The sequence below is a fragment of the Lampetra planeri genome, chromosome 12 (genome assembly GCF_965212315.1).
Source record: "Lampetra planeri chromosome 12, kcLamPlan1.2.h2, whole genome shotgun sequence".
Lineage (NCBI taxonomy): Eukaryota > Metazoa > Chordata > Hyperoartia > Petromyzontiformes > Petromyzontidae > Lampetra > Lampetra planeri.
In genome coordinates, this window is record NC_136118.1 from 9595361 (window position 1) to 9610700 (window position 15340).

The 15340-nt window shown below is 47.3% G+C and overlaps 1 protein-coding gene across 2 annotated transcripts; it reads right to left on the reverse strand.

Annotated features, from left to right (window-relative positions):
• Positions 1–2564: 2564 nt before the first annotated feature.
• LOC144721641 (zona pellucida sperm-binding protein 4-like) lies at positions 2565–14631 on the reverse strand. 2 transcript variants are annotated; one of them, XM_078599447.1, is made up of 14 exons: positions 14461–14631; positions 13564–13640; positions 12708–12797; positions 12246–12367; positions 11254–11368; positions 10856–11002; positions 10047–10222; positions 9275–9372; positions 8587–8714; positions 7808–7991; positions 6672–6819; positions 6128–6206; positions 4625–4726; positions 2565–4195 (listed from the first exon to the last, which is right to left on the reverse strand). In XM_078599447.1, the coding sequence occupies exons 1-14, from the start codon at positions 14508–14510 to the stop codon at positions 4002–4004; spliced, it is 1710 nt and encodes a 569-aa protein (XP_078455573.1). In that variant the 5' UTR covers positions 14511–14631; the 3' UTR covers positions 2565–4001. The 2 variants fall into 2 exon arrangements, with proteins under 2 accessions (XP_078455573.1, XP_078455574.1); XM_078599448.1 differs by lacking the exon at positions 14461–14631 and having other exon boundaries at positions 12708–12747; positions 13564–13646.
• Between the last annotated feature and the right edge of the window lie 709 nt (positions 14632–15340).

Sequence of the window (15340 nt, forward strand, 5' to 3'; positions counted from 1 at the left end):
CCGCCCTCACCCCGCCCCCATCCTCCCTCGCCCCGCCCCCATCCTCCCTCGCCCCGCCCCCATCCTCCCTCGCCCCGCCCCCACCCGCCTTCGCCCCGCCCCCATTTGCCCTCGCCCCGCCCCCACCTACCCTCGCGCCGCCCCCACCCGCCCTCGCCCCGCCCCCACCCCGCCCCCACCCCGCCCCCTGCAGCAAACCCGCGCCGCGCGTCGCCACTTCCGCTCGCCGCTCAGAGGCTGGCGGCGATCAGCTGACACCATCAGCTGACGCGCCGCGCGTCACGTGTCGTCGGCCGCACGGGGGGGGCGGGGGAAGCGTCGGGCAAGTCACGTGGGGCTCCGGGGGGCGGGGTGGGCGGTGTCGCGGTCACCGCACAGCGCCCCCCAGCGCCCCCCACAGCGGCCCCCCCAACGTCCCTCACAGCGTACCCACAGTGTTATAACAATTCTATATTTAAATTTCGATTTAAAGCTTTCGTGACTGCAGGGATTCATCTTCTTGGTTCTTTCGGTAATGTCACGTAGAATGGAAATAAAATCATATTTTATTATGTTTTATTTTTATTATTTTATTATTTCCATTTTACGTGACTTTACCGAAAGAACCAAGAAGAATTCTATATTTATTTAAAGTTGCACATTTTGATGTGACGTCACATTTCTCACCCCCCCTCCCTCGTCACACATCGTCACAAATGTCTGACCCCCCTCCCTAGGTGCGTGACGTCATTTATGGACGGCCCCAAAGCGATTTTTCTGGTCACCGGTGAACAGAATCGCGTCAACCCGTACGGTTTAGTCCGTCGTGTTCTTGTTCAGGGAAATTGAGTTTTCAGGTCCACGCAGGCGTACAGCCGCTTCAGTCCGGGCAACAAAACACGTCTATTTGTTTGCGATTCTCCCTCGTGATGGGACTTTGTAGGATGAACGTTGAGATGATTTATAAGGGCACAAAATAACCAATAAGGTGCGAATTGGCCTGTAATAAGGGAAGCACCGACAAGGGGTTGAACGATATGGGTCAATAAAATTTTGGTCAACGGTAATTCACAACCAGGCCATGGTTATTTGGAGCAAATTGGCACGAGACAAAGTGGGAACAAATGACGAAATGTGCATCGGTTACCTACAAACCATCTGCCCCCATGGATCGTGGTGATAATGATAAAGAATTCAAAGCCACAGTTGCCTCCGCCTTATCGTGTGGATGATGTTGATGCGGAGCAAGAGCTGCAATTTGATATCGAGGTCGTTGAGCCAGAAACAGAATATTTATTCACACTGGAGGAATCCAATGCGCGATGAAGCTCGTTCTCACAGATGTCCAGTAGCCATATGCCGCAACCCTCTAATTAGCACGGTGGGCTACGTACGGTGCAAAAACAGATTCCTGCGGAGGGAGCTGGTAGGAAAGTCGGGATGCTCGGTCAATGGCCAGGGTCAACGGCGGCGTGGTGTATTCCGCAAATATGCCAGACTTTGAAGGCAGGCATAAGCCGGCGTGAGTAGGTTAAACGTTCAGTTTTATAAGGGCACCACGGGGTGACCAGCCCCTCCCCAACCAGCCCCAACCCTTCCACCCCCACCCATCCCCTCCCTGCACAACGGACACAATAATCCCGTGTGGGCTGGTGTAACCTGACGGTTCCTACCAGTACAAGTTCAACAACATATGTACAGATGATTGCATCAGGGGTAGCGGTGTGGCGTCGCTATGCCTCCGTATCGATCTGTCTATTGGTCCGAGTGTATGGGTCTCTGTGTGAACCTTTACAGGTCTCAATTTCGCCGATGTTGTGGATATGTTGAACGTCTTTCACACCGTACGTCGATGTGGAGCAACGGCTCTAATTTTACATTGAGGTGGTAGAGCCAGAGGATTACGTCAGGAGTATTGGAGTGACGCATCACTGCTGCGATTCCTCCCCCTTGGCGTTTGTGAATGTTCTCATGGTCTCTTCTGGATGCTGACCATCAAATACTGTATCCGCCGATGCCATGCTTTGTGCGGTTGCGGTTTCGGGTTGCTGCCCATAAACTACCCGGAAGGAAATTTCTGCGTAGTCGGGTCTTTTTTACGAGGTGGTTGTGCCCTCTTGCGAAATCCATTCGGCTTGGCAAACAGAAGATTTGAAGTTGCATCGTTGAAGGCCACGTGCGGGAGTACAATAATGGCCTTGCGCGACTCCAAGCCGTGGCCGCGAACGCGATTGAGATCCACACAAATCGTGCCCATGTGGCTATAATGCCGTGTTGGCAGTGCTGTATAGATAACCCAATTCGTCAAGAACACTGCCTCAAAGGAAAACTGTATAAGATGACGTTTCAGAAAATTGTCTGGTTATTTCCAGAAACGTCAGTTTCCTTTGAAGGCAGTGTTTTTCTGTGACATGAAGGGCCATTGCCCAAAACCTTACCCGTTATACATTTCCTTTTTTGGTAGCATTTGACAAATGTCTAGGGGTTCTTAATTACTAGCTTGGTGAAGTATGGTCAAAGAACCCAAACGACCGGCAGGGGCCCTCATCCAGCATGCTAGAGACAAAAAATGGGCTATGCGTCTGCACGTTTTACACGGCTGATGGTTTATTGAAAATGTTTTCTCATATTGCTTGTGACAAAACCAACCAGTTGTGCAAGGAGCAAAGTCCGAACAATTAGCACGCGTTTTCCACCATGTACTTGAAGCTGCGACTCAAATGGAGCAATAAAGTCGCGATCGTCTGTCTGGTTGTAATCGTTTGCTAGCCGCCTATTGAGACTGAATTAGTCGTTTTTTATCAGTACAGTACTGTTCATCATTTTATGTTTGGCTCATTTCCCCACAAAATCATATCCAGGTCTCAAGCCTCATGGTCAGGAGAGCCCGAGCAGTAGACAGCGATGTTGATGCACGTCATCCCAACCGAGGAAATGGCAGGTAATAGGTATCTTTGGCCAATAGCGATTGCATTTAAAAATGGGGGGGGTGGGTTCCTGTGGGAGGAAACCATAAAACCTGGAAGAAACCCATGCAGAAGTGGGGGGGGGGGAGAGAACATACAAGCTTCGCACAGAAAAACCGGAAAAACTCATGCAAGAACGGGGGGGGGGGGGGGACTAAATCCACACAATTCAATGGCTCATGCCTGCGAACGAGGAAAGGAGCACCGCCAATGCATCAAACTACATTTGAAGGAGTGATTTTAGGTCAGGTGGTGCATATGGCTACGTTATTTTGATTTGCACCGGTGACCAATACGTTGTGGGGCGTGTTGAGCAATCGGACCCACACAGTAACACTTCGATCTATATTTAAAAAACGATTGGTAAACCTGACACTTTGGCAAGGCCCAATGATTGGGAGTTTTGGGGACCCGGCATTAAGACCATTACACAAGTTGTTTATAGGTTTGTCTGATATGGCAATGAGAAATGCCATACTAAGCGAAATCTAGTTGGGGAATATAGCCTGCAGAATCCTGTTCGTGTTTATAGATTCAGCTATTTTTGAAACAAAAGTCACCTACCCATATCGACAACAGCATAGTTATATAGGCTTACCTTTGCAGCAACCCGTTCGATATACGAATTGCACAAGCATACAATCTCCAGCAGATAGGTTAACACTAATGCAAAAAGGCCAACTTCAGCAAGCCACCAGGGGTGCCATGAGCAATGCACCACGTCAGTGCAGCCAATTATGGATAATGCACATTGGATATTTTCCAGGGTCTCATCGACCCCTTTCAAGCATTATTCAAAACAGGGCCCCGTGCCCAAAACATTAGCCTATATTTAGCCATTATGAAGCAGCTTTAATGTGGCAATATTTTTAGTTATGCCTGCCATACCACACATCTTATCTCGCACAGTACACAGTATTACTTTAGTACAATGCCTCATGTGATCCGTTTCAAATGAATTTTAAGTTAAAGGCTTTTCCAACGTAGAAAAATCATCTTTAAATTTTCTTTTTAAATACATTCATACCAAAGTTTAAAGTTACTATCAAGTTCAAGTCAGTATTCGGAACCGCACCACTGTTGTTCTGTATTAACCAGTGACAACATTGGAGATGGTCTCTTCGGCACAAAAAGCCCCCGCTGAGTACAGCGACGGCGGTAGTACATCACACCAGCGATGACGACACTGCCAAAGAACACCGTGATGGCAGCGTTGGCCAGGGTGGACCCGTGGTTGCCAACGCTCTCATCTGCAAAGACACACCACAATACAATCCAGGTCTGGTCTACAGAGCGATAATGCAGTTTTCCCAACCCTCCAGTCTAGATGACCCCTTCCCCCACCCAGCAACAGGGTAGCTTACTGCGATTCATGACTATCGGGTGTGTGCAGTGCGGTGGCAGTTTAAATTACGTACTAATGAAAAAGACTGACACGCACAAAAAGCTCTAGTGTTGGAGGTTGTGAGGACTCGAGTTAGGAGAAACAGTGTTAGATATTCATTCTTTGATGTGTGCCTGTACTGTATTTGGCAAACGTTAGCCTACAAAAGGATTAAATAATTGGCAGGATCAGAGAATAACCTCGCGCAAGTCAACGGTTATATGCACGAGTGTTCAAAATCATGCGTGCGTGAAATTAACAAACAGGAGATGAACAGAAGGACGCAGCAACTTACGTGTGAGATGTTGAGAACTCTTTTCCTCCTGCACAATCAGGACCGGTTCATGAGCAGTCACTAGCGACAGGTCGACGTCTCCATCCTTTGTAGTCAAGTGGCCTGTGCAGAGGACAAAGCACTTATCCAATGGAACGTGAAATGTGAAAGAATTTCAGCAAATCCAATGACCGTCGCCTGGAACGTGCCCGATACCATCAGATCTCGGAAGCTAAGCAGAATTTAACCTGGATGTTGTTTTGAAGGCAACTTTAAAAAACTGTTATAGGTTGCAGGGCTATGCAATGGGCAGTACAACAAAACTAATCATTGTACTATACTTCTACGCTTCCTACAGCACATAACCCCCCCCCCCCCACCCAAAATGATGTGTGGGTGCCCTCATCCAGCAGTGGATTAACACAGGTTTGTACATGTGTAGTGGCATAGCGTTGGCTGCTGACGAAAAAGGGGAACTGCGGTGTATGGCAGTACTCAACTCAAGTCAGCACTAACATCAGCAGGCTATGATGTCTACCAGAGGGGGACATCTCGGGGAAAGGTCAGATGGGGCCCATCGGGAAGCCCCAGGAATCCGCTAGTAGGTTCCAGAAGGGGGGGCGTGGCCAGGGCGGAGCGAGGCCACGTTGGGAGTACAAGAGGCCCCCCCTCCCCCTGTGCGGGACCTCGTGGCTGTTGCTGGAAGTGGGATCCCCGTCGTGCTGCTCAAGTCCATCGTCGTCACCATCTCCTTGTCGTCTCCGCCTTCACCATCCCGGGGCGCTGCTAGTCAGACAGCCTAACAACTGTTTTAAGTAGTGCCGCTGACAATAGACAGTCTTAATAATAATAGTGTGCACCCACGTAGGGTGTTGTGTGTTATCCCGATGGTGCTTATTTAATAAAGAAGTGCCTCCAAGTCTTACCGTCTCCGAGTTAAGTCACACCACATGTGTGATGACAAGAGTCTGCATGCGGTGTTAGGCGACTAGTGACCACGGGAGGTAATGCCAGGGGTACAAGTTGTGAGTGCGAAGGGACTGGTGGCTACGGGAATGTTCGAGAAAGGAGCACGGTCAGGTGACGGAAGAGGACGGTAGAGTCTGCCAGTAGAGTGAGCGTCCAGAGTCGGCGAGAATGATCGAGAAGGGGGCCGTGGCCTCGTGTTGATATACACGAGAGATGCGCGGGAGACTGGGGTCTCCGCCCGATGTCAAGTGAACGTGTTTTCAATAAAGTGCCAGCAAGAGAAGTGTTTTAAGTCGTCATTACACATGTACAGGCACCGCCTGTCCACCAAGAAGGGACTCCGATTAGCACGGTTGGCACCGTACGTAACCAACCGTGCTCGTCGACTGTGTAGGGTTTTTGAGAGTCACACGGTCGAATAAACAGCCAAACTGCATCGGCCAGGCAGAGTCGCCCCATTGTTCCTGCCAAATGCAGACATCAGAACGTTTTTGCCCAAAATTCATGGAAGATGAAGGTCAATTTTCAGGACGTCGCCCTTGTCAGCGCACTCACGTTTAAACTTGGAGGAACATCCGGGGACACAGGAGGATTCATCCCCCTTGCACACGTAAGCACTGCAGTGAAAGTAGAGCTGCATAAAAAAAAATCACGAAACGATTAACACCAATACAAACATATTATTACGCTCACAATACACTCGTCAGTGATTTCATGTTAATGCAAATCATTTGCAAGTTACGATGCTAATTGTGCCCTTGGGCTAATGCAACGGAGACAGAAAATAAGTGAAAACACAAGTAAAAGATTCTTGAATTGTCATTTCAAAATAAAGAAACATTGAATCGCTTCCAAGAAAGCACGTTTGCGAGGGGGTGGAGTAAATTATATGTCTAGATGTACATCAACCTTGGGCGATGTGCACATGAACCCTGCTGCTGTACCCCAATGTGTTCGGACACCATTTCAAAAACACTTTTCCCCTCTCCAATTTATTTATCCCAACAAGCCCAGCTGCGGTCAAAGAGAAAATACATTCAAAGTTAACGTTACCAGTAAGGAGAGAATTTTACGTTGAATGATAAAGACGGCACCCCACCTCTCCATAGGGCACCATGGCATCTTGTGGCCCAGTGAAGACGAATGTTTTGACTTCAAAGCGCTTGTAGCGAGAAGAGAGGAGTACGCCGGGAAACTCGCCCATTGGGTGCAACACGGTCTGGTAGTCGTCTCCGGAAAATGGGCAGCTGCAAAAAAGAACCACAATTGCCATTTAGCACAGCCCCAAAGGGCACTTGTGAAAACGAAAGTTTCTAAAATAAATGGCATTAGATATTTTAGATTGTTTTGCCCATCAAAATTACATTCCAATTTTGCCATTGGCACAAGTGTCATGCAGGTTAAGCAAAGTTCAATGGGCACTCGGCAGCTAGCATACGACCCTGGAGGAACATGACGTCACAGAACTACTTCTGAAATTTTAGGGAATAGATCTGGAGGTGGTATGGGGGGGGGGCAGGATCAGTTCAGATATTATGCTCCAACGATGTTAAAAATGTGGCCAGAAAACAAACTCGGGCCATCAGGTTCACTGTGCAATGCGCAGAAGCGCATTTTGTTGAATAAAACAATTGTCTAAGATTCATACTGGTTCATCTTCTTGGTTCTTTCGGTAAAGTCACGTAGAATGGAAATAATAAAATAAAACATAATAAAATTATTTTCACGACGTTTCGGCTACAATGCAAGCAGCCATCCTCAGGTGAAGACCAGGTCTGTCGGGGAGACAGCGTCTGACTTAAACAGCACCATGCTTGGAGCGTATATTTAAGCTGGGTTGGAAGGGGGGGGGGGGGAAGGGCGCCTTGACTAAAGAATTTGCATATCAAGAGGAATTTAGCATAATGCACGGGCATAAGTAGTACAAATCACATACCTGCATTTCCCATAAATATGCTAAATTCATTTTGATATGCAAATTATTTGTCAAGGTGCCCTTCCCCCCCCTTCCAACCCAGCTTAAATATACACTCCAAGCATGGTGCCGTTTCATTCAGACGCTGTCTCCCCGACAGACCTGGTCTTCACCTGAGGACGGCTGCTTGCGTTGTGGCCGAAACGTCGTGAGATTTTATAATGTTTTATTTTATTATTTCCATTCTACGTGACTTTACCTAAAGAGCCAAGAAGATGAATCCCTGCAGTCACGAAAGCTTTAAATCGAAAAATTCATACTGGTTGTCCAGGACTCTCCACTGGACGCTGTTGAAGGGGTCCAGTGTCGGCGTGGCCCAGCAGTCCTGCAGCACCAACACGAGGCTCGGGTCCGGGTGGTGCAGGAGCCGAACCTCCAGGAAGATGGGGTCCCTCAAGAACTTGACGACTGGGAACTGCGAGTAGTAGTCCAGGTACCTTCCATCTGTAAAAACACAATTTAAACCATGAAATAATTTCGCCAGCAAATGACACATGATTAAAGTCAATCCAAACTTGACCGAAAAACTGAAAATGTATGTCGAGTACACATCGTTGATACCGAAAGAACCAAGAATATCATTGATACTATTGTTGGGAGCTGTAGAGTAATAGTTAGTGTGTCGAGCTCACAGCAAACAGCAGTGCCGGTTATCGGAACCGGATCTCACACCTAGGTTGTCTTGGCCTCAAATGAGTACCCGATGCGGTGTGTAAATATCACCACGAGGGAGACCAAGGCGGCAGGCAGTGCGTGGTGCTGCAGTGTCGGCCTACATTAGGTGCTCGCTAACAGCACTTGCCCCAACAGTGTGTATGCTACACAGGGGATCCTTGTCCTTGTTGATCCTATTGCACGATGATATTTACAATTTTAAAAATCTGATACGAGCATAGGAACCAGTGTATGTTGAACTCATTTAACACCATACGTAGACAACCGTGCTAGTCTGGAGGTATGAAAAAAAAAGTCCTGATGCCAAGAGACCAGACTGAGGATCTATGGGCATTTATAAAATCAGCCCCAAAGCGGTGAGTACCCCGTGCAATCCGTAGCTCCAGGTAAAGAGGGCCTGCCCCGGTCACCGGGCGGGGAGGAGGAAGCGTGGCCACAGCGACTCCCAATTGTAGGTCGTCCTTCCCATGGAATCGGCACTGCAGCACCAACCTGGACGTGGTTGCACACAGCCCACAAGATCACCTTGGGATACTGTTACGAGACAAACACCACAATGAATTGAACCACCAGAAGTGTAAATAACGTCTCGGTCAATTAAACTGCTTACACACATTTCGAACACCACCACATTCCATTACATCGCAGACCTGAGGGATGGTGACGGTTACGGAATGCCTTCATCAAGCAGTAGGGGATTGACACGGTGAAGAGAAAAAAAAACAGTGACACCATGCAGATCTTAATTCAATTATTTAAAACTTTCGTGACTGCAGGAATTAATATTCTTAGTTGTTTCGGTAAAGTCACGTAGATAAAAAATGAAATACAAATTAAAATAATAAATTGAAAATAATCAAAGCAAAAAAATCCACAACGTTTCGATCACAAAACAAGCCGTCTAGATGAAGACCACTTATTGATGAAGACCGCTTGTGTTGCGATCGAAACGTCGTGGGGTGTTTTTGCTTTCATTATTTTTATTTTCTTCTTTTTTATTTTCTATCCACGCGACTTTACCGAAAGAACCAAGAAGATAAGATCTTAGTTACTTGTATGTCGCGGAGTTTGTGATGGCGATATTTCCATCCACGCACAGCTCGTGGTCGGCGATCAGCTGCGTTTCATAGACGAGCTCCTCCCCAACCCACTTGGCGAGAAGAAGCAAGAGGGCACACGAGTTAACAGAATGCTATAAAAAACAAGACAATCATATTGTATGGTCTAAAACACATTTTTTTTCCCCGATTTATTTTAACGTTTTCCCATAATCGTTCAGAGGTTTGTTGAAATCCATCCTCAGTGTTAACATCTCCATCCTTTAAACGTCTCTTCCTCTTACAGAGATGGTGGTCACCACCGTCATCTCCATTGGTAGACATGGACTGCAACGTGCCAGAACGCCGTGGTGGGAGTGAAATTTTTTAACCGCATAGCAGAAGGAACCCGTGATACATGTAGTGGTGGGTAGTACATCTCTCACTCCCTGCATCTCCCAAACATACAATTGCATAAAAGGCTCTGAATTTTTGTTTAATAATGAACGTATGAAAAACGAAAAACAATCGATTCGTAAAATTTACTTTTCGATTTAAAGCTTTCGTGACTGCAGGGATTCATCTTCTTGGTTCTTTCGGTAAAGTCACGTAGATGGGAAATAATAAAATAATAAAAATAAAACAATAATTGTATTAAGTTGTAATTTTATTATTTCCCTTCTACGTGACTTTACCGAAAGAACCAATACAAAAAAAAATACTTCAGCATTATTTTCCTTATAACAATGACGACAATGACGGTCGTAGTAACCATAGCGACCTATACCCGAGCTGTTGCTCCACACGAACTCATGGAGAAGTTGAAGACGACAAAGTCGGTGGACGTCACCACGGCTCCGCAGCTTTGGCGATCGCCAGGCAGGTGCACGGTGCTCAGGTTCAGCGGCGGCGAGGTCACGTGCCGAGAGACGGCGATTACGAAGCGCCCGTCACTCGTACAAACTGGGGGTCCCCCACCCCACGGCAAAGAAACAAACATCGTCGCAACTCGCATTTAGGGAGGGCTACGCGGCTGGTCAATGAATGCAAAACGTAAGAGAGAAAGGGCAGGTGGAAGATCGTGGCAATCACGACTTGGAAACCCGGTGAGCTGAACTCTCGGCCAGGGGCCATCGTCAGTGACGAGTGACATCCGACCCCCACTGTGCCAACCTGCACCAAAACCCCCGCACCTCCAATTAGCACGGCTTGGCTACGTGCGGCGCGAAAGAAGTTCAACATGCAGACAAACAACCCCTTAAACCACAGGTACAGCACGGGGAGGGGACCCTGCCCGCAGCAAAATAGCAATGGGCTGCGAATTATTAGTATCCGCCGTTACTATTGTATGCATCTTCATGCATGTAAAAACACATTTTCTGCAAATTATTACAGAATTATTAGTAGCCGCCGTTACTATTTTATGTATATTCATGCATGTAAAAAAACATTTTCTGCAAATTATTACAGAATTATTAGTAGCCGCCGTTGCTATTTTATGTATATTCATGCATGTAGAAACATGTAAAAACATTTTCTGCAAATTATTACATAACTATTAGCGCAGCACTCGTATGCAAGTTTGAGGCAGCTCACCTGGTTCCCCATAAAAGCACGCCTGCTGCACGGGGTCGTAACAGCAGCCCCTCTGCACACATTCGTCTCGAGTCGCCGGAGCGAATCCGCAGAGGAGCATTCCGTTCTCAGGCGTGCACGTGGCAGCAGCAGCAGCAGCCCTTCCCGCTGTCGAATAGAAACACAAAATGACCACGGATGTGCGGCGAGTCGTAAGCAACGTGGGTGGAGTTGACTCGGCGCAATTGCGTGCGCAGAGGGCTCGACTGCAAAAACATATGTTTCTCTGTGGCTTTTGCAGTCCGCGTGCGGGGGGGGGGGTCTACCCGAATAAAATGTGATTCGGAGCAATGTTTTAAAGAGATGATAATCAATAAGCCAAGAGTGACACTGCAAAAAAACAGGCGCTGGTCACTTGCCTCCAGCACGCAAAGATCTCATGTGCATCGGACATCTCACGGTGAATGTCCAGTCCCTCTGCTTTTGACCCAGCCAGTTCTCCTCCAGCTTAATAGTCAACATTCTCTGCTCATGCTGTAAGAGGAAATACACACGCGTAATGGGCGATTAAATGGCAAACATTGTTACGATTTTATACATTAAATTACAAGCGTAACAAAAAATAATAATGACTATGCCCTGCATATGCCCAGGAAGGCCTCGGGCGAGTCATTTATTTTTTCGGAGGTTCCGACAACATCGGTAATGTTTTGGACAATTCCACCTCTACAATGATCGTTTGACGCATGAAGGAAACTGGAGTAACTGGAGAAAACACACACATACGGACAGCAGAGTACTCAAATGGTATGCGCAGATGGGATCGCGAGCCCACTTGCTGTACTGCCACCTTCTTTGCCCATATCTCAACCCAAAAGGCTTGATAGCGTGCTGCTTCTTACACGATCTACCAATCCTTTCGCCTAAAGATCTGGATCGCAGGCATTAAATTACGATTGTCAGATCCCGTCTACTACTCTGCTTCCTCTTAAGGTAAGTTTCATAAACTACAGTCCTTACACAACCAACCCCACAGCACGCCATTTCCACGTGTCGCAACATTTACTCAATTCATATACAACACAAATTCACATGCCGCGCAAACCAGATGATTGGTAAACGTCCACGTGAGAGACACACCAATAGAAATGTATCGAGATCTTGTAGTCAATTGAAGAGCGCAATTGTGCACACGTGCGCGCATCATAAATGCGTATTTCCACGTTGATGTACGCAGCATAGTTTACCATTTCAGAAGCGCATGCCCGCATCACATGGCACGTTGATGCCTTCAATCAGTCGCGTGCAGCATATAAACCAACTTAAAATGTATTTGGACGGAGGACGAGGGAGGGGCTGGTGGATCAGGATGGAGATCGAGACACCCTGTGTTTTATACAGAGACCATCACCTTCGTCTTCACGTTGCATGCGCTGTTGGGCGCTGTGAATTGCATGCAGCCTGGATGTCTCTCGAGACGATATCCACATTCCTCCGCCAAGGACTCGGCGGGAACGTCGGCATTCTGCGCATCTGTTTAAACAAACAACAGCAACAACAACAACAACAATTAGGAGACGGTATCATGATGACGCGTCGCAAGCACGGTTTTAACTCGTGTTTACAAGACGTGCAACTGTGTCCACCACATCTATTAATTCATTTTTCAATTCTGGGTGTCGATTCTTCCATTTCATTTTCAATATCGCACCCGCTAGTGACTGGATCCCTGTACATACATTCTACGAATTATTAAAAAAAGTATCTTACACACGTGGGTCAATACTTGTACGGAGTAAAGAACAGCATTTATTTTTGTAGCGTTACACCAGATTTCCACGTGATCAAGACGGTCAAAATCGTGAGGACTTACCGAGAAGCAGAACTCTGTAAGACGTTCCGGACCCTCCACCCTGCCAAAAGAAAAATCCCACCGTTGTCGGGTGGCACATGACTTCCAGATCTGTAATAGAAGCGATCGATTGTGGTTGCGATTGTAGCATTAGATGGTCCATCAAAGACAAAGATCCCCCGTATAGCATTAACAGACTGGGGGCAATACTCTTAGTTTTTTCGGTAAAGTCACGTAGGTAAAAAAAATGAAATTAAAATAAATACAAATAAAATAATAAAATTATTATTAAAATTAATTTAAAAAATAATAAAAATTATTATTTTATTTTTATAAATTTTTATTTCATTTTTTTACCTACGTGACTTTACCGAAAAAAACTAAGAGTATGAATCCTTGCAGTCACGAAAGCTTCAAATCTAGACTGGGGGCAAGTTATGTTAGCGAGCACCTATGACGGCCGGCACAGCACACGATGGGGTGGGTGGCCAGCAGCACCACGCCCGGCCACTTTCGTTTCCCCAGTGCCAATCTTTACACACCGCACCAGGTACTCATAAGGCCGAGTCGACCTAGGGGAGGCCCAGGATCGAGTCACAATTATCCGTGGTGTTTGGCCGTGAGCGGAACGAGGGTCACCAGGTTAGTATCGCAGCGGTGCTAACCGCTGCACGACCGCTCCCCGCCCTGGTTGATCACCATCAGATAAACAGAAACACGCGCAGTTTGTTGGCTCAGCAGTTAAGCGAGCAGCCCGGCCAAAAATATTAACGCTGTAAATCTAAATCCTGGTTGGGGGATCGACTCGGCCCATCATTCTCCCGGGGTCGATAAACTAAGCGGAGTACTGTAACAAACAAAGTGAGCGTATACGTACTCTTTGGCGCCCCCGTTAGCAGAGCCCTGGCGGATGAACTTGGAGATTTTGCGTGGCTGAGTAATTTTCCCACGAGGCTGCGGTGAGATCAAGAGGGATATGATGGGGGGGGGGACGTCACGCCGGTGTTCTTGTAACTGCGAATTTTTGTTCAGGAAAAGAAGTGAAAGATGTTGGTTTTACTTGGTTGTAGAACTCGCCGGGAACGGAAGTTGAAAGTCGAGATCAAGCCAAAAGCGAAATTACGATTTAACTTTGTTCCCAACGTTTGCTATAGTTCTTATCGGTTCTTTAGGATGTGAAATGCAGTTGTATACACAGCAAGCGATGCGATACGTGTTCAGTCCGTTTGCAGACAATTAATTGAAAATGATAATACGTAAGTATCAATAATTTACAGTACTTTATCAATCCACTGCTGAAGCCATGCTCCCCCACGCAGTGCCGGTCATGGGGGTTGTTTGACCATACTTCACCACTGGTGGTCGGAGCGGATTATTCAATGGAGGGCTCGGGATCTCACCAAAAATGAAGCGGTGGCCAGAAAACGAATTGAATAATTATCCTAGATCGTAGTGAAATTAGTTCGCCAACTACTGCACCACCGTTCCCTCCGGGGTAAACAAAACCCATAAAACAAAGATGCCGAAGGAAAACGAACCACGCATTTTACTTCTATACATTTAACTAATCACACTTAATTAAGCACAAATTACGCAATTGTCTTACGCGTGGACGCATGCAATGAACGAACACAAAACCGAGTCGCACGTCCGGTTCAAGTTACTCGACTGCGGCCAGTGGACCAGCGTCTTAGCTGCCCTCGTTTTGCCAGCACGCGGAGAGCGACAAGGAGGAGGAGGGGGAGGAGAGAACGCGCTGCTGCTGGGTCCCCACCTCCAGACCGCCACCCTGAGCAGGACTCCTGCCAGGGACAAACTCCCCATCGTTCACTCCTGACGAAGAAGCGCTCACTGCTCTGCCGCCATGGGAGGTGGAAGGAGAGAGAGCGAGAGAGAGCGAGCGCGCGCTATAGAAAAAAATGCAATAAAAATTGCGCATCTCTTCTTCCGTGTTCACGCATTTATATCAATTAGGGGTGTAATTATGCGCCGGTTAACATCGATTCCTAGACGCCGATTCTTACGACCGACGTTTTAATCGCGCGTCTAAGTACCGACGCTTGTTATCGATCCGTACATGTTCTAAATAATGGGTAAATATGACCCCCACCCCATCTGCAGCCGCGAGATGCCGCAACATTCACCACGATATTAAAAAAAAACTGAACATTCTGAAATCGGATCGCGACCTTGAATCGTGACGATTATTTAAATTGGGAGGAGGATCGGTGGATGAGACGAATAATTATCACGGATCTAATTCATGGCATTAGAATTCCCCCCCCCCCCTCGCCATTTCTCCATTGCACTCAATGAGGCGGTCAGGCCGAATTGAGAGCACGTGTGGCACTCATCCACAGGGCTTCAAAACGATTATGACAAATTGATTCATACATGACCGTATAGCAGCACGAGATGCGGCAAAGGGTGGTTACAAGAAAGTCACACAACGATCAAGCTTTCTCCAGCTCTGCACGGGAACTCATGTCCGCAAGACCAACAAGCAACGGTGTACCAATGTGCCTCCGTCCAAACGCAAAGTGGTTACAGGCGACACGCGCCTGATGATTGCGAAACGAGGTCCAGGTGGTTAATTTGAATCGGTCCGTATAGGTCACGTGTGACACGCGCGTACACGCACGTCGCATGCACGG

Coding starts and splice junctions, on each gene's coding strand:
- LOC144721641 (XM_078599447.1), bottom strand. CDS start 14,510: ATGGGGAGTTTGTCCCTGGCAGGAGTCCTGCTCAGGGTGGCGGTCTGG. Junction 8,715..9,274: donor ACAAACTCCGCGACATACAA/GTAACTAAGATC, acceptor AACCACGTCCAG/GTTGGTGCTGCAGTGCCGAT. Junction 6,820..7,807: donor TGGAGAGTCCTGGACAACCA/GTATGAATTTTT, acceptor TCTTTTTTGCAG/CTGCCCATTTTCCGGAGACG.